Raw genomic sequence first — 24,044 nt, 5'->3', positions numbered from 1 at the left:
AATATAACGCAGTTTCACCTATAACGTGGTAAGATTTTTTGGCTCCCGAGGACAGCGTTATATCTGGGTAGAGGTGTATATAATTGTTAAAATGAAACTGAACTAAGCACAAATTGAAAGTTTAATCTTCCTCTAAGGAATCCTCTGTCTTGGACTTAAGCTAGAGACAACATACAAAGCTCTTCTATACCCACCTCTTTGTGCCAACACCATCGAGACAACCCTCCAGAGTCTGTGGCATCTGCGCAAGGACCATCACCTGAACTTGCCCAAACTCTTTACTAATACAGAACCACTTGCCGTTAGCTAAATTTTTGTGCATAGAGCTCATTTTCTATGTAGCACCCGAATGTTTCTGAATTGAATGTTTCAGGCATTTGACAAACATGACAGCTCCCTGCTCAGAAGAGCCTACAGTCTAAACAGAAAATATACAGTACAAACAAGGGTTTAGAGAAGAGGACAGTAGCTAAGGACTACAGTTTTCAAACACAGATGCCTTAATACCTAAATAAAAGTAGTCTGATTTTCAGAGATATTGAGTATCTGCAACTCCCATCAATTTAAAACGAGCTGTGGGTGCCCAGCCCATCTACAAATAAGACTATGTTTAGGTGCTTAAATAGGGATTTAGGTATCTAGCTTTAGCCATTTCAGTTAGGAAAATTGTAGCAAGTTTTTTTTATCTTCCTATATTTGATCATTTTTTCCCAAGCTCTAGGTGAATTAACCTTATTACCCTTTAACGATCCTCCCCATCTATTAACATTGTGACTATAGTCTAACAGCCCTACACCTTTACACACACACACACACACACACACACACACCGCTTTTCCCAACTAAAATTGACAGCTAGAGTTTAAACTTGTTGACCTTTGGATGCATGTACTAGGAAGAGGTTTAGCTGTGGGCCTCTGAACCTATAACTGGGAGAATTTGGGACCCTTGATATACCATATGCCATCCTATTCCAAGTTAAAGGTGACTGACTTAAAACCTGACAATCTCTCTTTAAAAGGGATGTTTCAAATACAGTATGCAAAAAGTGACCCAACTATGCAGTTCTATTTCTAAGAAAATTTCCCATGTAGTGTATTTAAAATGACCACAAGCTTGTGTCTGAGTTCCAGCCTCCCACGCACAGAGATCCCATGGATCTGATATTCTTGACTTTTGGTTCACTTGTGACCATTGCAAATCAAGCTTATGACAACAAGCAAAAGCTTTACTTTCAAAGGGACACCAGAGAGCTTTGTTTTCTCAGTTGTTCTTAAAGTTTTAGTTTGCCAAATACAGCAGCAATATACAGTATTGGTTGTTCAGTTCCTAACAAGGACAATAGACTCACATAAACCTGTCAAAGCAATAGCAGAGCAGGCAGCAGATGTGATTTCCTGAAGACCACGAAGAAATGATCTATGTTTTAATTTGGGGAGCCTTAAAAGACAATTCTAGCTTACACCTTATGCTAGTGTACAAATGTATCTTTATAATTGTGCTACTAACAACTAAGATAAGTGCAGCTAGCACAGCTTGCTCTAAGGCTTTCCTTCAACAGAACGTAAGGAATGCTGGCACTATCTAGTGTTCTTCACCAGCCTCTTGTTTACAAGTGCAACCTACAGAATATAAAATTTGCTGAAGCAACATTTCCCTCCCTCACACCTTCTAATAACATACCGCATATCTATAGTATACTGGCCTTAGAGTTCAAAACTCCAGACCTTTGTAACTGCATATATCTGCATTCATTAAACCACACATACAGTGCTCCAAATACTGTTCCCAGTACCTAGCCCAAGTAACTGGAGTTGGTATCTCCATGGGGGCATGACAGGAAGAAAGCCTACTGCCCAAGTAACATAGTATCAACTGAGTGACTGTGCAGCTGCTACTCCAGCCTCAGGACTGGAGCAGCCTCTACAGCCCTAGTGGGCAATGGATCTGGGCAGGGATATATCCACCAATCTCGCCCCCACTAGCATCAGTCTTGTCTCCGCTACATGCCTTACATATTACTCCTGCAGAACAGAACTTCATAGATTCTGCTGTGTCTGGAACCCTCCATGCTCAGAGGGTGCAACTTTGTAGTACACTAAAGGTGCTGGGAAATCAGCGGTGCTGAAAATTAAAAACACCTGTTCTACATTTTCTACTAACATAAGTAATGTTGTAAGTAGGCTTTTCTTCCAGTAGACACCCAAAATTTACAAAATTTAGATCACTAAGTGAATGATCACCTTGGTATTTTAACCAGATCGTCCTACAAGTTTCCCCACTTTTTTTGGGGGGGGGAGCAATAAAGCTCCTGAACAAGAACACCTACTCACAGAAAGGCATCAAGGACTTAGAGAATCTATTGTTTTCTTATTTAAAACAATACTATTCACTCATAGACAGAGCCAAAAGAGTGGACCAACACCAGCAATTAGACATTTATACTAAGCACATTTGTTGGAAATGATATTTACTTTGGTTCCTGAAAAGCATACTGATGATACAGCAAAGGACATCAATGTTAACTTTATAATAATGGAAACAACTGCAACATGAACACAGTAAGATAAATCCAATTTATCTTACTGGTAACACTGTTTTCCCTCTGCTTTCAGGAACACAGACTGAAATATTCTAAGATGTCCAACTCAAGCGTAAATGCTTCAGGAAACAACTGCACTTACAGCTCAATAATAACTACTCATGTCATTCCAGTGGCTTATGGATTTATTTTCATAGGAGGAATCCTGTTAAACGGTGTAGCAGCATGGATTTTTCTACATGTTCCTAGCAAGAAAAGCTTTGTCGTCTATCTCAAGAACATTGTTGTTGCCGACCTTCTTATGAGTCTGACTTTCCCCTTCAAAATTCTTAATGATTCAGAAATTGGGCCTTGGCAGCTCAACGTTTTTGTCTGCCGATATTCTGCTGTTATTTTTTACCTAAATATGTACGTTGGAATAATATTTTTTGGCCTCATAGGGTTTGACAGATACTACAAAATTGTAAAGCCTCTGCTTACCTCCTTTGTTCACACAGTTAATTACAGCAAGATTATCTCTGTAGTCGTATGGGCAATGCTCATGTTTTTATCGTTTCCAAATATTATTTTAACTAATCAAAGTCCTACAGAGAAGAATTCCAAAAAGTGTGTAACTTTTAAAAGTGAGCTTGGTCTACAGTGGCATAAGGCTTCAAACTATATTTGCCTAGGAATTTTCTGGACTGTGTTTCTTCTGTTAATCATTTTTTACAGTGCAATAACAAGAAAAATATATAGTTCCTACAGAAAGTTCAGGAGAAATTCAACGGTAACTAGGGAAAAAATCAATCGCAATATATTCAGCATCATGTTTGTATTTGTCATTTGTTTTGTGCCATATCATCTTTGCAGACTTCCATACACATTAAGTCAAACTGGGTCTCAGTTCTCCTGTCAGTCAAGCAAAAATCTGTACTATGGAAAAGAATTTACTCTGTTACTGACCGCTGCAAATGTGTGCCTTGATCCCATTATTTATTTATTTCTCTGTAAGCCCTTTAGAGAAAAGTTATACCAAAAACTGCATCTCAAGTTGACAGCTTTAGGTGAAATAGAAAACTCTAGATCCAGAAGGTCAAACACTACATGAAAGCATAATTATTTCAGAAATTCACATATCCCTCATAAGATACAGTATGGAAAATTATTCCAGTTTGCAAAGCAGTTAACAAAGAAATTGGATAAACGAAGAGCAGGTGCAACAATAAACACAAGGTGTCAATTTAAAAAGCATTTCAGCTGTTTGTTTTCCATATTAAAAAGCATTACCACATATCGTACTATGCACTACTTCCAGATTACTTCAAACTATAACTTCTTATAATGGAATATATTAGTTGTCTGAGGCCTAGGACAGGCAGGAGAATGACTGGAGTAGAAAGCTGGATATCCAGGCCAGGGCTCTATGCGAGGGGCAAGGATTAACCAGCAGAACTACGCAACAGCTGTAGCCTGTTAGCCTCCATAAGCCAACCTGGAGCACATAAGAAGTGCAAGCTAGCAACAAGGGCTTGGGAGTGACTGAATAGCAAAGCTGGACAAAAAATTTTGGACAAAGCTTACTCCACAAAAAATGCAGTTTCAGTTGCCTTCCAACTATTCGTGAATTTGACACAAATAGTTTTGGGCATTCACAAAATGGCCAGAGGAAGGAGGAGGAGAAAGATGAGGGGGTAGTGAGGCTACTGTGCTGGTAACAGTATCCCCCACTCATAACCTTTAGCCCAGTGGTTGGGGCACCCATCTTGAATGTGATAGACCCAGGTTCAAATTCTCACTCTGGAACAGACTTTTTGATTCAACAATTTCAACCCAAACTGATTTCCCCCCCTATTTTTTGCAACTGACGTTGGATTTAAAAAAACCAGTTGTTTGCCCAACTCAGGGATGGAGAAGATCTTCTACCACTTCTGACCTCAGCATCAGACTGTTTTGGAATGGCTGATAGAGGCCAAGTCAGAGTACTCAGCCCCTGAAGGGAAGAGAGAGCCCTGTATTAATCTCTAGCAAAATGAAGAGCTGAGATGAAGGATTCTGGAGACGGTTCCACCCAGCCAACCGTAGGACAGTTGAAGGAAAATAGGAAAGAATAAAAGTGTAACAAAGCTCAGATCCTCAAGGCTCTGTGTAGAGCTTGGGGAATTCTAGAATGATTTAGCGACAGGAGGTAATTTTGTAGTACATGAAAATCTATTTGAAACCTTTATGGAAAATTCCTATCTAATTTAAGAGTCTGAGTCATTACTATATCTATGGATGAACAATGCCCGTCTAGCATGCAGTTTAGTCTTCACCAGAGACCCTGCAAGGCAAAGTGGCTGTGACTTCACTAACAGTGAATTTTTAGGAGGCGAGGAAAGTCTACTGAAACTAGCTGTTTGTACCTAAAACTCAGAGCTATTAGTTTCTCTTTAAAACAGGACATTTGTGTACCTGGAAAGAATGATTTTGTATTTTTGCTTTGTTTCTGGCACTATGTTACATTGTTTTTCTTTGTACAAAGGGCTGAAAACTACCCATATTTCATTTATTTGTGTGTGTATATATGTTTTATTGTGCATCTCACATGTTTTATTGTGTTTGTACTAAAAAAAATAAAACCTCTTTTTCAATGCAGCTAGATTTGTTTGTTTGGATTTTATAATTTTACATGGGGAGTGGGCCAGTGAATGTAATGTTTAGAAAAGATTCCAGATGACTCCACTGGAAATGGAAGCTCTCCGTTTTACTCTCTATCACTGGAAACAACATGAGTTTTTCCAACAGGGATCCTGCCAATTTGCCTTACCACTGTTCTGGAAGGACAGTCTCTCAGGATGAAAGGGTAGTTCATAACCAATATGCATTTTTAACTAAAAAGAAGGCATCCTGGTGACAAGGCTATGGGCTGTATTGATAATCAGTAAATAAATGCATTCACTGAATCCCTAATCTGTTTGTTGAGGCCACGTCTAGCATGAACTGATTTGAGAGCACCAATCCACAGCAATGGCTTTTTGTCACTCTTGACCTATGCCAGATTTGCCCTAGGGGACTAGAAAGTAAACACCACATTTCTGGAAAACCATCTAGAATCCCCTTGATATTAATGTTTGAATTGGAAGTGGTCCCACACCATAATCCCAGACCCTCACATCCCCACATTTTACAGAGGTTTAGATTTTCATCTGAATGTCACAGCTTAGGTTCATATCTAGTCAGAACTTTCTTTTAAGATCAGAAACAATATTTGCCATGTTGCCTCAGGTCTCCTTGACACGTCAGTCTGGTTACAGAACAGTGTATGTAGAGAAACTGCACTGGTTGCATTGGTAGACTAGCTCCTCCTAGCAAGAGAAATCCAGATTTGTCAAGGAGGGAAATCTACTGGTTTGTGAGCAATTTTCATTTATTATTGTAATTTATGGCAAGAGCACCTAGTGCATTAATAGATGCCCCTTTATATATGCTGCATTATCTAAACAAAAGGGTCAGTGAAAGAGTACTAGTATAGTGACATGAAAACTGCTTCTGTCACATGCCTTTGTGAAACCTCATCTTCACTACTAGAAAGTAATTTATGCAAACATATCTATATTCTGGAAAAATCTTTCCTCCCCACCCCAACAGGTTGACATGTTATGACTTTGAACGACTAGATACATATTAGGGAGTTACAATGGAAAACATGCTGCTCGCTATGCTTTTTTTCAAAGAAATACTACATTTTGGGCTTATTTTCTTTATATTGCCTTATTAAAAAACAACCCGTCACTGGGTATCTTTGATGCAGAATAGTGCGTTCATAGCCATTGATCCAACTATATTTTGGTGTCTGTACCAGGCACAAGTCTCAACCAGCCTACCTATTAAACCAAGTTTTGCTCCCTTCCCCTCACAGTGCTTTTCACTTTTACTTGGACTGAAAATAAGCTAAATAAACTGGAAAGGACAGGGCTTGCAGGTGAGGTCAGAAATGTATTCTACACTAAGAAGATTAACTTTACCTCTGAAAAAAGTGAGACGCATACCTTCAGCAGACTATCTACCCAACTGCCTCCCCAGATGGCCAGAAGTCTTGCAGTCATGCCACTGTCACCAACCATCCAAAAAGGAACTTACTTTCTATAATTCCTTCCACTGGTTCAGAACCAAACAGAAATATGCCTGTTCACTTTAGGCAGCTACATAAGCATGCGAAGTGTACCCTATAGAATAATTGTCTTCCTCATGACACCCTGGGCTCCACTGTAATAATATGGTTGTGTTCCTTTTGAGAAGTAAGGGACTGAAATGTATTTTGTGTCTACTGCAGAGGTAACTATCTCTGTTCTCCTCCTGGGTAGAGGTAACATGCAGCATGAGAAGCCAAGGGAGATTTAAAGCATACCTTTGCATTGTGAAAATGAAGTTGCTCATAAGGTTTTAAACATAATTTCTAAATGAAATTCAAAACCATCTTTTTCTTAAGATTCACTTGTTCAGACACTCAAACTCTTGAGGTGATGACCTGATATGAGCACATAAATCTGGCACATAAAATTCATAAATGTAGAGTACATAAATCTCACACTTTAACTTATGCATCAGCTCATACACCTGCTCCAGCCTGTAGTGATAACGCACGACAACCGGACAAACGTCAATGTTCCCATTAACATGCAATGGGTTATTTAGGTTAATGCTTTGGACTGGAGCTTCAAATTAGATTTCAAATTCCTTCTCCACCAACAGATCACCACCGTTTTTCAGAAGCAAGGGCTAATCTCAGCAAATGGGAATTAATTTAATGGAGGAAAGCTCATTCCAAACTCTGCCCACATAGAGGATGAAATCCTGGCCCCACTGAAGTCAGGTGGGGGAACTTCCACTGACTTCAGCATGGTCAGGATTTCGCCCACAAAATGACTGATTTTCTTCTTAAGTTTTAATCATGCATCCTTTTTATGGAAGTATATTTAATAGGAACATCTCTTAATAGATCAACTAATAAGGATCACTTACAAAGCACTGCACATCTTTAAAGCACTGTGTAAACATGAATTAATTAAAAGTAATTAATTATACATTATAAAAGCACTACACCATAGCCTGTCAAGGAAGATACTTGCTATCACATGTTACACAGCTGCCATGAAGTGCAGCACTAGGTCATTTACAGGCCCTGCTTATTACCATTTTTATACAGCAGGTTGGCTGCACACAGTGCAGTGTGTCAAACAAGAACTACGCCCCTCCCTAAGGGGATTACAATCTTAAATACACAGGAGTTACACTGAACTACAAAATAATTTACAATTCTTTGTGTTTAACTCAAAAAATTAAACTCCATCCCTTCCCCTCAACCCCAAAATAAATATCCCTGCTCACAATTCATATAACTCCCTTGTGGCAGGATCTAAATTTTTCATGTTTTTGTAAATATATTATGGGGTAAAAAATGAATCTGTCAAACGAAAGTCACAAGACACAGTGTGCTGAACTTGCTAGCTGGTATATGTAGAGATTAAAAATATACAGAAAAACCTCTTTTTGCTCATTTCCCAAAAAGATGTGCAGGAGCCTCCTTGAAGAGACTTAGGGACAGTACAAACAGAGCCAGAGTTGACTTGGATTCTCATAACAAACAAACAGGAAGAAAACCATAAATGAAAGAACCTCCATAAGAACTCCATGACTGAATGCTGGTAATAAAACTTCTCAACAATTACTCCTTACGGACAGTTTTTAGTCACAAAGCGTATAATCACAAAATGGATGTGGAGAAAGGGATAAAGGAAAATTCCAGGACTCATTTTTATTTGTCCCCCGAGTACTGGGTTTCTGAAGTTTATATTAAACTCAGCTCTCACAATAACTGGCTAAAAGAAAAAAAAACACTTAGTACATCTTCAAGAATGATCACCTCCTAATACCATGTAAATATTTAAATATCAACATAAATCCCGGATTAAAAATAAAGATTTCCCCCAACTCCTCATTAAATTATATTTTCAAACTCACTCTCTCTCTAAAATATAGACTTTTTTTCTACTATGGTTAGGGTGTTACAAACACTAATGTTACAAGCACAAATGTCAATTTCATATTTCTCTCAGCTTAGACTGTGTTAGTGTGTGAGATGCCAACTCCTGTGTGTGTTTTCCAACTTTATACAGACACACTGGAGTTCGGCAACTCAACCCACACATACACACAAGAATTCAAAGCTGAGAGAAATCTAAAATTGACATCTGTATTTATAACATTACATAACATACAACTTTACATTATACATAAGACAAGGATCCAAAGACAATGGGCCAAATTCATCTCATCAGTAACTCACTCCATGTCAGGACTACTGTATTTCTGAGGTCCGAACAAGCTTCTGAATATGTTGTTCTCCTACATCCCAACAGCAGCAGGGTTGCGCATCTAATGTGATTGTGCAAATGGCCTTGTAACTCTCCTCTCTAGCAAAATGCCATATGAATCTCCATTTATACTGCCATGTCCACCAATACAGCCATTCTAATACTGTTTTCAGCTACCTAATCAGCACTTTGCCTGCTTCCTTCCTATGTGTGTATTGTTCCGCATTATATACCTACGTGTGTTTCCCGCTCTCACATTCACACTGCTGCTCTTAAAAAGTGACAGCAAAAGACAGCAAGAGAGATTTTTCCAGGATTCAGAACAACAACAAACACAGCAAAAGTGAACCCCAGTGACTGAAGCAAAAGTGAACCCCTGTGACCGAAGCAATCATCCCACCAGGACTTTCCCAGGTGAGAGGATGATTGCAGCAGCTCTCAATCTTTTTCACTCTGATGAGAAATGCCACAGGAGAAAAGCCCATGAGACTGTGAATATGTCTATGCCAGGGCAGGGCAAATTACGGCCCGCGGCCCAGATCCGGCCCGGCAGGGCTTTCAATACAGCCTGCAGGATTGCCAGCCCTGTGGCACAGCAGGGCTAAGGCAGATTCCCTGCCTGCCCTGGCCCGTGCCACTCCCAGAGCGGCCAGCACCATGTCCCTGCGGCCCCTGGTGGAGGAACGGGGAACCACGGACAATGGGAGCTTTGGGAGTGGTATCCACAGGCGAGGGCGGCACACAGTGGAGCCGCCTGCCCCGCCCCACCCCACCCCCAGCAGCCACTGCCAGACATGCTGGCCACTTCCGAGGGTGGTGCAGGACCAGGGCAGGCAGGGAGCCTTCCTTAGCCCCGCTGCGCACCACTGCCACCCTGGAGCTGCTCAAGATAAGTGGCGCCAGGCTGGAGCCCGCACCCTGAACCCCTCCTGCACCCCGCACCCTAACCCCTTGCCCTGAGCCCCTTTCTGCACCCCACACCCCAACCCCTTGCCCTGAGCCCCTTCCTGCACACCGCACCCCTCCTGCACCCCAACCCCCTGCCCTAAGACCACTCCTGCACCCCAACCCCTTGCCAAGCCCCCTGCTGCACCCCACCCCCTGCCCTGAGCCCACTCCTGCACCCCAACCCCTTGCCCTTAGCCCCCTACTGCACCCCACACCCCTCCTGCACCCCAACCCCCTGCTGCATCCCGCACCACTCCTGCACCGCAACCCCCTGCCCCGAGCCCCTTCCTGCACCCCGCACTCCTCCTGCACCCTAACCCCCTGCCTTGAGCCCACTCCTGCACTCCATACCCCCTCCTGCACCCCAACCCCCTGCCCTGAGCCCCCTGCTGCACCCCACACCCCTCCTTAAGCCCCCAACCCTGTCTTGAGCCCCCTGCCCATCCTGCACCCCAACCCCCCTGCCCTGAGGCCCCTCCGCACTCCACACTCCTCCTACACCCCAACCCCTTCTCCTGAGCCCGCAACCCTCCTTCACCCGAACCCTTCCCTGAGCCCCAACTCTCTGCCCTGATCCCCTGTCGCACTCCTCCTGCAACCCAACCCTTTACCCTGAGCCTCTTCCTGCACACCATATTCCCTCCCACGCCCTGCACTCCCTCCTGCACCCCAACCCCTGCTCCAGCCCTATATTTATGGCCCTGCATACAATTTCCCCACCCAGATGTGGCCCTTCGGCCAAAAAGTTTGCTCACCCCTGGTCTATGCTGCAATTAAAAACCCGCAGCTGGCCTGTTCCAGCTGACTCAGGCTAATGGGCTATTTAATTGTGGTGTACTGTTCATGCTCAGGCTGCAGCCCAAGCTCTGGGACCTTCCCACCTCGCAAGGTCCTCTAGAGTAGGGTTACCATATTTCCACAATAAAAAAAAAAAAAAAAAAAGAAGAGGACACTGGGGGGAGGAGCCCCGCTCTAGCCCCACCCCTGCCCTGCCCCACCCCACCCCCATCCACTCCCTCCCACTTCCCACCCCCTGACTGCCCCCCTCAGAACCCCCAACCCCCCCCCGCTCCTTGTCCCCTGACTGCCCCCTCCTGGGACCCCTGCCACTAACTGCCCCCTAGGAACCCACCCCCTATCTAAGCCTCCCTGCTTCTTGTCCCCTGACTGCCCCCGCCTGAGAACCCCCCACCCTAACTGCCCCCCAGGATCCTACCTGTCCCGACTGCCCTGACCCTTATCCACACCCCCACCCCCAGACCCCCGGGACTCTCATGCCCTATCCAACTGCTCCGCGCCCCCTGACAGGACCCCCAGAACTCCCGACCCATCCAAACCCCTCTGCTCCCTGCCTGCCTCGACCCCTCTCCACACTCCCACCCCACCATCCACACCCCCTCCCCCAGACAGATCCCCGGGACTCCCATGCCCTATCCAACTGCTCCCCACCCCGACAGGACCGCCAGAACTCCCAACCCATCCAACCCCCTCTGCTTCCTGCCTGCCTCGACCCCTCTCCACACCCCTGCCCCCGACAGCCCTCCCAGAACCCCCGACCCATCTAACCCCCCCCCCTGCTCCCTGTCCCTGACTGTCCCAACCCCTCTCCACACCCCTGCACCCGACAGCCCCCCCCAAACTCCCGACCCATCCAACCCCCCCTCCCTGTCCCCTGACCAGGGCCGGCTTTAGCAAGAGCCCAGGAATCAGGCTGCGCTCCGGCCGGGGTTGCGGGGCTTGGGGCCGGGCCGGAGGTGCTCAGCCGGGGCTGGGCTGGCACACTCGGACGGAACCGGGGCCGCCGCCTTGGGGCCGGAGCCGAGCCGGGCCGGAGCCGCTCGGCCAGAACCAGGGCCGCTGCCCTGGGGCCCGAGCCGGGCCGGAGCCACTGGGGCCGGGGGTGCTCAGCCAGCGGCGCTCGGCCGGGGCCGGGCCAGCGCACGTGGCCGGAACCGGGGCCGGTGCCCAAGCCGCAGCCGTTGGGGCCAGGGCCGGGGGTGCTTGGCCGGCACCGCTCAGCCGGAACCAGGGCCGGGGCCCGAGCCAGGCCGGAGCCGCTGGGGCCAGGGCCGGAGCCGCTGGGGTCGGGGGTGCTCGGACGGTGCCGCTCGGCCGGAACCGGGGCTTGTGCCCCGGGGCCCGAGCCGAGCCGAGCCAAGCCGGGCCGGAGCCGTTGGGGCCGGAGCCACTCGGCCAGGGCCGGACTGGGGCACGCCACGCCTCGCCTCCCCGGAGCCCTCCTCCTCGCGTCCCCCCCCCAGCTTACATGCTGCTGCCCGCCTGCCCCTCCTTGTTTTCAGACTTCCCGCAAGCATCTGATTCGCAGGAAGCAGGGGAGGGGGAGGAGCAGGGGCGTGGAGCATTCAGGAGAGGGGAGGAGGGGGAAGACAGCTGCGGGGCCGGGCGGCGTGCTAAGGCTGCAGGGGATGGGGGGAGCCGGGAAGGGGCTTTGGTTGCCCAGCGGCGCTTGGCCGCCGCTTTTCGATCTATAAATAGCCAACCGGGGCGAAATCCCGGACATTTTTAGATTTTTAGAAATCCCCCCCGGACGGCTATTTATAGATCGAAAAGCCGGACATGTCCGGGGAAATCCGGACGTGTGGTAGCCCTACTCTAGAGCCTGGGCTCCAGCCGGAATCCAAATGTCTACACAGCAGTTAAGAAGCCCCTTAGGCTGATCCCAAGTCAGCTGGCATGGGCCAGCCACAGGTTTTAATTGCAGAGCAGACATACCCTGTGTGGTCACAAAGTATGTGAAGCCTTGTATATCAGTAATTGGCCTAACAAATGATTGTCAAACCCTGATTCAGGAAAGTATTTAACCATGTGCTTCAGTGCTTTCCCAAATAGAGATGCTTTCTTGAATCAAGACCTAAATGATGGGTGGATGTGAACTTTCTGGATTCAAGTACTAACACTCCAAATTAATCAGATGGGGAATATTATGTTTAGAACATTCTTCCTCCTGGGAGAAAGGGCTATATACAGCCTTGTACTCTTTAGAGTCACACCACTGCTTCTTAACTTCTGACTATGATGGAAGTCCTATCCTTTTCTCCTACACTGAAGGCTGAGGTCTGTGATGTATTGCATCCTGCAAAGAAGGGGGCTTAAAATAAAAGTGTCTTGATACCTTTGGCTAGATCAGTCAGCGATCATGACTTCTTCACTAACTGACACAAACAGGGGAGCATACTGAGGAGGTGCTGATCCAGAAATAAAGACAAAATCTTAAAATGAAATAAATTGCATTTTTATTAATTTGGAGATAATTCCATGCCTCCTCCCCTTCTGAATAACTAGAAAGATTTCAGAAAACTAGAGACATTTCACTCCTGTTGGATCCAGGGGGATTCTTCTCCTTTTAGATACCTGAGGACGTTCTCTGAGATCTGGGTTCAACTTGAACTCCAAAATCTTAAAATGAATTTAATTTCAGCACCTTAGGTTTCATGTTAAAAACATATAGAACCACCAGTTCTGCATGATTTAGGTGGGAAGCCATAACTCAGCCCACATTTGCTCAAAATGGAGTCCAGGATCACTCAAAAACTTTATGAACCTTTGCAAACATTTGACAAACATGAGTCTGAGTTTTGAGTTTGTGACTAAGCTTGAAACCAGACACAGAGTGGTTTCTTTGCAAAGGATTTTCCCAACCCTATAGGCAATAAGGGTATTTTGTTTGGTGGTGATAGCTACTTCCATTTGGCATGTCATTCAACTTTCTGAGATCTTGACGATTGTCTGCAGTGAGTTTGCTATACATTTTAGTTTCTCTGTACTATTGTCAGTACCACAGGCCCCTAGGCTAAATTCAACAGCTTGTTCTACTGTCTGGATTTTTTCTCTAGGCTCCAAAACGTAAATATGAAGATTTTTGCTGCTCATCAACCCATCTATTTTTAGTAGTCACTGGACAAACCTCAGAAGATTTGAAACTTGAATTTGGTTCAGAAAGACATCCATATGCTCAGATACACCTCTACCCCGATGTAACGCTGTCCTCAGGAGCCAAAACATCTTACCACGTTATAGGTGAAACCGCGGTATATTGAACTTTCTTTGATCCACCGGAGCGCACAGCCCCCCCCCCCCCCCCCAGCCCCCGGAGCACTGCTTTACCGCATTATATCGGGTCGCATTATATCGGGGTAGAGGTGTACTTGAAGCACTTGAAACTTTTAAGTCTGCAAACTGGGCTGTAACTCTTGCAAGAAAAGACTTACTCATTTCTTACACCTCTGCTTCTGGTTCCAAACCACATGCCACAAGACCAGCCCTTAGTTACAGCATCCTGGCACTTCTCATTCTAATTCCAGCCATAACTTGAAAGTGCAAGGTGGGGAGGAAAGGGGAACTCAAGTGAATGTCTGACAAAGCTTCCCAGCACAGCACAACACAGCACGCCAGGGATTATGAATTATAAAGTTCACTAACGTTCTGGGCTCTAATTGCCCCATGTAGACCTTGCTTGCAGTCTCTAAAGGGTACCTGCTTCACATTAACATAGTTCTGTTTGGACGACATTAACGTGAATTAGGTACCTTTCAGGGAGCACCCATCAACACCAGGCAATTAGATCCCAGCATGTTAGCACAAATCACATACCTCTAGTTAGCTTTGCCATCACCATCCAGACAAGCCCAAAGTTTCAGTCTTAAAATAAACTAAGGTTTGAGCGAGAGTCACCAATCCCTCATTCTCAATTAAATAAATGTTTGTTAACCTTAATGTTTATTATAACATATTAACAAGTCTGTGGGATTGTTGATGCTGCATGTAGGCCATCTGAGACAAGGAGGTAAAATGACTCCCTAAAGCAGTGGTGGACAAATGTTTTGGCCCAAGGGCCACATCTGGGTGGGGAAATTGCCTGCAGGGCCATGAATGCTGGGGCAGGGGGTTGGGGTGTGGAAGGGAATGTGAGGTCTGGGAGGGGATGCGGTGTGTAGGAAGTGGCTCAGGGCAGGGGGTTGGGGTGCTGGAGGGGGCTCAGGGCAGGGGGTTGAGGGCTCAGGGCAGGGGTGCAGGAAGAGGCTCAGGGAAGGGGGCTGGAGGCTCAGGGCAGGGGGTTAGGGTGCAGGATGTAGAAGGGGTTTGGGGTGAGGGCTCCGGCCTGGCACCGCTTACCTTGAGCGGCACCAGGGTGGCAGTGGCAGGCAGCGGGGCTAAGGCAGGCGTCCAGAAGTGGCCAGCATGTCCGGCAGTGGCTTCTGGGCATGGGGTGGGGCAGGCTGCCCTCTCCTGTGGGTACCACCCCCGAAGGTCCCATTGGCCGCAGTTCCCCATTCCTAGCCACTGGGAGCTGCGGGGTGCGGGCCTGAAGGCGAAGGCAGCACACAGGGGCCACAGGGACGTGGTGCCAGCCGCTTCCGGGAGCAGCACGGGGCCATGGCAGGCAGGGAGCCTGCCTTAGCCCCACTGCGCCATGGGGCTGGCAATCCTGCAGGCCAGATGGAAACCCCTGATGGGCCGGATACGGCCCACGGGCCATAGTTTGCCTTCCCCTGCTCTGAAGTGATAGAAATTACCCAAATGCCACCAAAATGTTAAAGCATGATAATCCATTCTATTTGTATTAGCACGTCAGAGTTTATAACTCCATTCTTTAACTTGCTGCCTTCTACCCACACAGCTCACTCTGGTTTTGTCCTGCAAGATGCAACGTGCCCTCAATATCTCACTGAAGTCAATGGAAATTAACAGGTTTAGAGGCCTGTGCAAGGTATGGCCCCATGACAGCAGCAGTCAGTTTGCCTTCAGCTCAAGAAAACATTGTTCCATAACATCTTCTCCCAAAGAGGAAAAAGGCAACTTTGGATAGTTCCGTGAACACTAACATTTTTCTATCATGACCCTTTTAGGTAACTTCCAGGTGGTTAGTAATTTGAGTGTTGGTTTTAATTACGTCAATCTACACATTTAAAAACCACAGAGACATTTCTTTTTTAAAAACAGCCTACGCACGAAGGGGAAAGGATTAACATATTATCAGACAAAGATGTGACTACCTACTGAGACTAATCAAGCATTTTACAAACTTTCTTCTAATGCCTATGAGACTTCAGAATCTAAAAAGGAAGGTATGTATTTTAAATGCTTTTTATACATTTTAATATGTCCTTATACTAAATAATATGCCAAATGCACTGAAAAACTAATAGGTTAAATATTAAAAGCACTAATGTTTTTCACTGCACTTATTAAGTGTTACTTCATTATAACCGTTTTGAATGTCTTGCCCTTTGGAGACCCTGGCTCCTTCCACATAAAAAAAAAAAGCCCTCGAGTAGAGCGGTCCCTGAGCCAAAGAGCACTGGATACAGCTCATTCCCAAGCTCATTTGAAATCAAGCAGAACAGTCATTGTGGAATGACACAGTGAATTCTGTCTCGTATCGGGAGTTCGGCTCCCACCTTCTGTCGGCTCAGGAACAAAACCAACTATTTCCTCTGTACCTTGTGGGCACTCAACTTCATTTAACCTCAGGTTAATAATCTCTTTTTTGGGAAGGGTAATATCCTCCATTTGCAGAAGGGTGATTATAATAATGTTATAGATCTTCTATTTCTAGCCATGAGTACTTTCAAGTATTTGCATTTTTATATACACAATATACAGAGACTAAGTAATTAAGTTATATTGATTCATTGTCAACTGTTACTACTCAGGCAACATTTAACCTAGAATTATGTTTGATCACTAAAACAAACAGAATGTTTAGCAAATGAAAAAGACTGTACTATACAAATAGAAAGCTGGTATGGTTCAATGCTATTTCAACAAAGACTTGCTTCCCGGTCTTATTTCTCAGAAAAAAAATTTAACACAGTCATTTCCTCTTCAGTCAACATGTTCCAACTAAAGATAATGCCAGTGTAGCTACTAAAAAAACCCTGATATGCAATGGTAGTTTCAGATAGTTAAAATAATACTTAGATTCCCATCTAAGCAAATATACTTTCCTTTCCCTAAATGTCCAATGAATCAAATGACTGACAGATTCTTTAAATGTTTTCTGAACTACATAAAATATTCATCAAATATATATATATATATATTGGTTCAACTAGAAGAATCCACAGTTTTAGAAATATTTAGTACCGAGTACAGCTACTCTGCTGTCTCTATCTATTGGACAGACCCTATATTGCTTTTGACAGAGTATTATTAATGTTTACTAATCCTATAATATTTTTATATACAAAGTATTTTTATAAACATTAACTTAACTGGGGGGATTTGGGGGAGGGGGTTGGTTTGGTTTTTTGTTTGTTTTTGTTTTGTTGAGTAAAAGTGTCATCTTTTTAAAAAAAGTTACATTTTAATGTGGCTCCAATGAACTAACTAGGTCCCTGATCCAGTAAAACCAGGGCCAGTCTTAGGGGCAAGGTGATCACCCTGAGTCACAACTTTTAATGGTGCCAAATCACCATTGTGGGGTGCACATCACTCAGTCTATTTAGTTATTCATTTTACTCTGCTGCTCCACTCATCTGTTGTTGTGTGGTTTTGTTTTGGGGTTTATTTATTTTGGGTAAACTGCTGGGTGACACTGAAAATGTTTTCCACCCTGAGGAGAAAAATCCCCAGGGGCAGCCCCGCTGCAGACACACAAGTAACTTTACACACACAAATAGTCCCATTCACTTAAATGGACTGCTCACATGAGTGAACGTACTCAAGCATAAGTGTTTGCAGGAAAGGGACCCAAGATATTTCAATAAATTGCTTAAACATGAATGAAACCCATACAATGTAATGTGAACTCTTCCAGACACTGGAATACTTCAGTTTCGCTAAAATCATTACCAAGTCTAGTCACACATTTTTATGAAATTATACTGGAACAAAATTCTCACACTAATTATCTCTAATGTCTTGCTTTTCTCTCTTTTTAGGTTCTGGATATCTTTAAGCAGCCAACACACCTCACTTTTCCACAGGATAATTAAAATGTCCTTAAGCAATATCTCAAATTGCAATGTCTACACACAAATGGAAGCATTTACCTATTTTTACTATTTAATTTTCCTCATTGGATTTATTGGGAGTTGTTTTGCCCTATGGGCGTTCACTCAAAAGGATCAGAAACAAAAATGTATGAGCATCTATCTAATTAACCTCCTAACAGCTGACTTCCTGTTGACTATGGCATTGCCAGTAAAAATAATTGTTGACTTAGGCATTGCCCCCTGGAAACTGAGGATATTCCACTGCCAAGTCACAGCTTGCCTCATCTATATTAACATGTATTTATCAATCATATTTTTGGGATTGGTAAGCATGGACCGCTGCCTTCAGTTAATGCACAGTACTAAGATCTATCGAATCCAAGAACCTGGATTTGCCAAGATGTTATCTGCAGTTGTTTGGATAATGGTTCTCCTTATAATGGTACCTAACATGGTGATTCCAATCAAGGAAATAGAACAAAAGCCTACTGTGGGGTGTATTGATTTCAAAACAACATTTGGAAAAGATTGGCATGTGTTTACTAATTTCATATGTACAGCAATATTCCTGAATTTTTCAGCCATGATACTTATTTCCAATTTTCTTGTTGTTAGACAACTTTACCGAAACAAATATAGCGAGAGTTATGCAAATGTAAAGAAAGCTCAGGTAAATATACTGTTAGTAACGGCAGGCTACATCATATGTTTCGTTCCTTACCACATTGTTCGGATCCCCTATACTTTGAGCCAGAGTGATGCTATAACCGATTGTCTTCTGAAACAAACCCTCTTTAAAGCAAAGGAATCCACTCTGCTGTTGGCAGTGTTAAACCTCTGTTTTGATCCTGTTTTGTATTTTTATCTTTCCAAGACATTTAGACTGAAAATTACTGAGACTTTTACATCACATAAAGAAACAAAGACTCTCACAGGAGAAGGAGTACACTGAGAAGAGGCACATTATATACAAAAGTACTGTAGTATTTCAGCCTGTGTAAGGATATTAAAGAAGGTACTAACAGTGATTCCCCCAAGTGACAGTGCTCCCCCCATAATTTGTCCCCCACACTTTAAAATCCAACAGTTTCACCAAGTACAAAAATCTCTTGGGTCTTCTGTTAAAACTTGTAAGCTACTGTCTGTAGAAACCATTGATTGTATCTGTCCTATGAAAGATACTTTATTACTATGTAAAACTTACAAACAAGTAAATTGACTTTGTTCTTAAAGTAATTGATACAATGTAAACAAATGCTATAAGCTGTTAAGTGACTTTCACTTCATTGTATCAGCAACGGCTCCTAGGAACAGACCCCCACCCTCTGTGATTAAAGGGCCGGGAGTCTCAAATGAATTAGCACACACCCCGAAAGTGGTGGAGCAGTAAATTAAAATATGGTTAAAATATGAAATGTATGTTGATGAATGCTTGATGTACATGGATGGTTAGGGAGGTGCCAGCCTAGAAAGGGAGTATCCATCGGCCGAAGAATGTGTCAAGTGAACTACCAGACAACCCCCGGAGGGTAAACTGGGATCCACCCCATCACCTGGAAGGATGAGAAACACAAACTTTGGACAGTGTGGAGCCACCAGGAATGCGCCACTTTGGACAGTGTGGACTCGGAGCCACCAGGAATGTGCCATCTGCTGATTAAGTCAGCAACAGCAGAATGAAACAGCTCCCATGGACTAACATAGGAATTAATTCCCATAAAAATGGACTCTTAAGACTGAGGACTTTGAGTCTCAGGTTCTGCTGCCAGCCTTCAGGAGCATCAGGTGCATCTGACACAGACTCGGCTCCATCCTCATGACCAAGATACCTGGCTAGTAACTTGGCATGAGCAACTTCTAGGCTGGTAACTATAACACCTGTACAAAACTTAAATAAATAATTGTATATATATATATGTGTGTGTGTGTGTGTGTGTAAGGAATAAGTAGTCAAACAACATTGTTTACTTTTATCTTTTGCTTTATCATTATATTTACAATAAATGTGGCTTCTTTGCCTTATCCCTCTTAATAAGATCCTGCTGGTTTTTATTCTATTGGTATAACATTTTGGTGGAGAATTGCAAAAGGGGAAATATTGGTAAAAAGCCTCAGGTATTGTAAATATTGTTGTGCACACAGCCGGCTCTATAGAGAGCGGTTCTATTTTTGGTTAACCAAAGCCTACTGACCTCCGGAGGGTAGAGGCTTCATAAAAGAGCTCATAAAAACTTTAAGCTACAATTAATCATATCCAAAGTGTTTAAAGCTGCTCGCTGAACGAGACCAGGGGTAGCAGAATAAAATAATTTAGGCTGTGTCACTCGCTGCAAGGGTTCAGGGGTAACAAAGGAAACTATACACGTTAAAAATGTTTAAGAAAAGACAAGGAAAAACAGTCTCAGAGGAAGGAATGGAGTTTAAAGGAGCTCCAACCTCACCTTTTGTAAAAGAAATAACACCCTTTAAACAAATCCTTCAGAGATATGGGCACAGTCCTTGGACTGAACAAGCCCTTGCAGATGCTTGCTCTATTTTGGATCTAGAGGATAGATTGGCCCAATATATCCTCATATGTAAACCCCCAAATGCAGCAAAAATGCAGGAATCTGGCTGCTGTGGGAGGCTTGTAGTAACAGCTACCTCCGCCTAACAGCCTGTATAAAAATATATATCTCTCTCTCTAAAAAAAAAAAAAAAAAAAAACTATCCCAATTGGAAAAAGGGGTAGAAAATTAAAAAGTAATGGCACCAAATCTTGCAAAAATCCAAACACAGCCCTTGGTCTGATCAAGTGTAAGCTGATGTCCATACAATTTCAAACCTAAAAAAAAAACAAATTGGCTAGGTACTTATTAATATGTAAACCCTTAACTTTAATAAAAAAGAAAGCAGCCGCAGTTTGGCTTCTATGGAAGACCTGTAACAAGGTATTCCTTCAATTGGCTAAATGTAAAAATAAAAAACTGCACCAAAATTTAGAAGCCTCTGCTGCAAAAGCAGAGAAATAAAAATGTATGTCCATTAGTACCCAAACCCAGTTAGATGCCCTTAAGGTTGTGTACAGAAAGTTCAAACAGCACTCTCAAATTTTACAGCAGCAGTAACATCAGGAAAAGGAACATTTGAGACCCCAGAAGGGGCAGACTTTTGGGACCCCTCTGAAGATTGGGAAGGGGAATATTTGGGTAGATTCCTCCTCCCAGGGCCAGAATGCCATTGCAACAGTAACAACAGTGCCCGCTTCTGCCTCAGACCTTCAGGCCATGGCAAAGTGGCTGGGGATTTTAAAATTTAAAAAATGTAAACTCACACAGAAATGCAACACTTAATTAGCATTTGTGCAGCCCCAAGTACCAAACACACTGTGGCAAAGACTGAGCAGGGTCTGCCATGGTCGGAGCACTGTGCTAATTTGTTTCTAAGCTTCTATCTTTCAGGCTCTAAACCAAAACATCAAAAGAGCTGGTACCAGCTAAAAAGTTATAAAATACCATGGTTATAGTGTCGCGACAAAGCCTGTGTTCAGTGTTGCATGTTCTGTGTCTGTCTCTAGTGGTGTCCTGTGCTAGCATTGGGTCCAAAGAAAGAGGGAATACTACACTAGACAGGGCAAATGTCTTTTCTTCTCTCTACTTCCCCCATGTCCATCCAACTTATCAATCACCACTTGTGTCCAAAAGACTTTGGTCCCCAGTGCATCAGGTTTATTTTTTTTGTTAGTTTCTCTAATAGTCATTTTGTTGTTAATTTTTGTTATTAATACATTTGTATTGTTAGTTACATTTGCTTGTATTGTTAATTCCACACTTTCCTCTATGCACTCTGGTTCTACTTCCCCAAGCCCTAAAGGGTAGTTCTTGGGCCCCCATAACCTGTAAAACTTTGGCCCATAATTGCAGGGCCCCATCTTTTAGGTCCCCAGAGACCTCTTGAAAACAACTGTTAAAAATAGGAAATTCTGCAACATTTTAGCAACTAAATGTTAGTTTAAGTCCAAATCAGCTTAACCTTGCATAACAACTGTGGTACTCCTACAAAATCTTATTTGTTGTGTGTGCTTAAGAAGGTCCTAACCTCAGTGACTTTTATTGTTTGATGGCTATTGCTGCATCAAACTTGGGCCTCATTTTATTTGTCAATGTACCCAATTATTATAATGGTAATGGTTTTATTGTATTCCCAATTATTATAACTAAAATTGTTTGCATTTGTGTTTAGGTTATATCTGGTGTTTAGTCAATTGTAATGGTTTTAGTTATATTCACCTGGTTATAATTGTTTGGTTTGTTTGCAACAGATCACCTGTGCCCTACAATAACAACAACTACTGTAATAATCATAAATAAAGGGGCAAAGTGTTGTAGAAGCAGCCCACCTGGTCAGCAGTTCTAAATATAATTTTTCATTCCATCATTGTCCTATTAGTAATCCTAACTGTTATGTAGGTTCTGCCTTAAAACAATTACATAAAGTGCGACCCATTCATATGGGATGCACTGAAATGCAGATGCTTGCCCTATCTACTTTGGAATACAAAATGTTTTGGGTAATTTCGGGTAATATTAAGGTTTTAATGCATTTGTTAAAACAAAGAAAAAAAATCTCTGTTTAATACTTACCAAGATAACTGGATGCAGTATGTTTCCAGCACTGTGAAACCAAACTTGTTAATTGGAAAAATAATTGTAAAAATAGTCAAGAGTCTCTGGAGGCAAAGGTATGAAAGGTTAGCCCACTCCCCATATTACACATGGGAGCATTCTGGCTGCCTCGGACCTTGAGCCAGTGGGCTGGGAAAGAAAAAAAACTATTGAACACTAGAGGTTGTACCAAATAGACTCCTCAGAAGTGGGTATGCCTCACCTTACCTGTTGCCCCAAAGCCTTGTAGTAAAAATGTTTCATTGGAATCATGTATGTGGGATAAATTAAACAATAACACCAAAGTATTGTACAATGAACAATGTGTATGTATTCACTCGTGGGAGGAAGTATTTTGGAAGGATGGAAGTGTTAGCAGCCCCCCAGTAGATAAATGTAAATGCAATGTCAGTACTGTTTTTACTAGAAATCACACTTACTATTTACTGCGGCCAAAAAGGTCCCAGCTAACACTAACAGCTGAGCTGGCCAACTTCTCGATTAACCTTAAAATTAAATGGCAAAATCTTACTGATAGTCTAATTAAAAGCAAAAAAAGTAACCAAATTTTTAAAACAAACAGATGACCAAGTAGAAAATCTGACTATTCATATTATACATGCCAATGGGAACATGTTACGAATTGCCACCGCAGAGAAACAAATTACAACCTACCACTGGTATAATATATTCTCTGGATGGTCCCCAACTACCACTGGCATCCTATCAGTAATTCTACACCCCTTAATAGTAGTCTTAATATTAAATTGTATTTGTATAATTGGTATGTGTGACATGTGTTTTCAAATAAAAAAAATGTACGCTAAATTAAAATCACAAACGCATGTTGCCTCACAGTATCTTCTCTTAAACAGGTTAAAAAAAAAGTGACACTAACGATTATATAAATATCGTAGTGTCAAAAGGGGGATTATGTAGGGATATTAAAGTAGGGTTACCATATTTCCACAAGCAAAAAAGAGGACACTGGGGGGGAGGAGCCCCGCTCTAGCCCCGCCCCTGCCCCGCCCCCATCCACTCCCTCCCACTTCCCACCCCCTGATTGCTCCCCTCAGAACCCCCAACCCTCCCCCCGCTCCTTGTCCCCTGACTGCCCCCTCCTGGGACCCCTGCCACTAACTGCCCCCTAGGATCCCACCCCCATCTAAGCTGCCCTGCTTCTTGTCCCCTGACTGCCCCCCTCCTGAGAACCCCCTACGACCCTACCTGTCCCCTGACTGCCCCGACCCTTATCCACACCCCCACCCCATATTCACACCCCCGCCCCCAGACAGACCCCCGGGGTCTCCCATGCCCTATCCAACTGCTCCCCGCCCCCTGACAGGACCCCCAGAACTCCTGACCCATCCAACCCCCTCTGCTACCTGCCTGCCTCGACCCCTCTCCACACCCCTGCTCCCCTGACAGCCCCCCCAGAACCCCAGACCCATCTAACCCCCCTGCTCCCTGTCCCTGACTGTCCCAACCCCTCTCCACACCCCTGCCCCCCTGACAGCCCCCCCCCCAACTCCCGACCCATCCAACCCCCCCTCCCTGTCCCCTGACCAGGGCCGGCTTTAAAGAGCCCAGGAATCGGGCTGCGCTCCGGCCGGAGCTC

At 43.9% G+C, this 24,044-nt stretch overlaps 3 protein-coding genes across 3 annotated transcripts in view; 2 read left to right on the top strand and 1 right to left on the bottom strand.

Annotated features, from left to right (window-relative positions):
• Nucleotides 1-24,044, bottom strand: part of MED12L (mediator complex subunit 12L) — a 306,083-nt gene that overhangs the window by 183,284 nt on the left and 98,755 nt on the right. The window lies entirely within an intron of this gene.
• Nucleotides 2,640-3,632, top strand: P2RY14 (purinergic receptor P2Y14). The gene has a single exon (XM_065411078.1). It carries the CDS (start codon nt 2,640-2,642, stop codon nt 3,630-3,632), a length of 993 nt encoding a protein of 330 aa, XP_065267150.1.
• GPR171 (G protein-coupled receptor 171) lies at nt 17,754-18,867 on the top strand. The gene has a single exon (XM_065411079.1). The coding sequence runs from the start codon at nt 17,785-17,787 to the stop codon at nt 18,733-18,735; it is 951 nt and encodes a 316-aa protein (XP_065267151.1). The 5' UTR covers nt 17,754-17,784; the 3' UTR covers nt 18,736-18,867.

Source organism: Emys orbicularis, chromosome 9 (assembly GCF_028017835.1).
Source record: "Emys orbicularis isolate rEmyOrb1 chromosome 9, rEmyOrb1.hap1, whole genome shotgun sequence".
Classification (NCBI taxonomy): Eukaryota; Metazoa; Chordata; order Testudines; family Emydidae; genus Emys; species Emys orbicularis.
The sequence above is the reverse complement of the archived record's forward strand: the minus strand, read 5'-3'. Positions and strand labels throughout refer to the sequence as shown.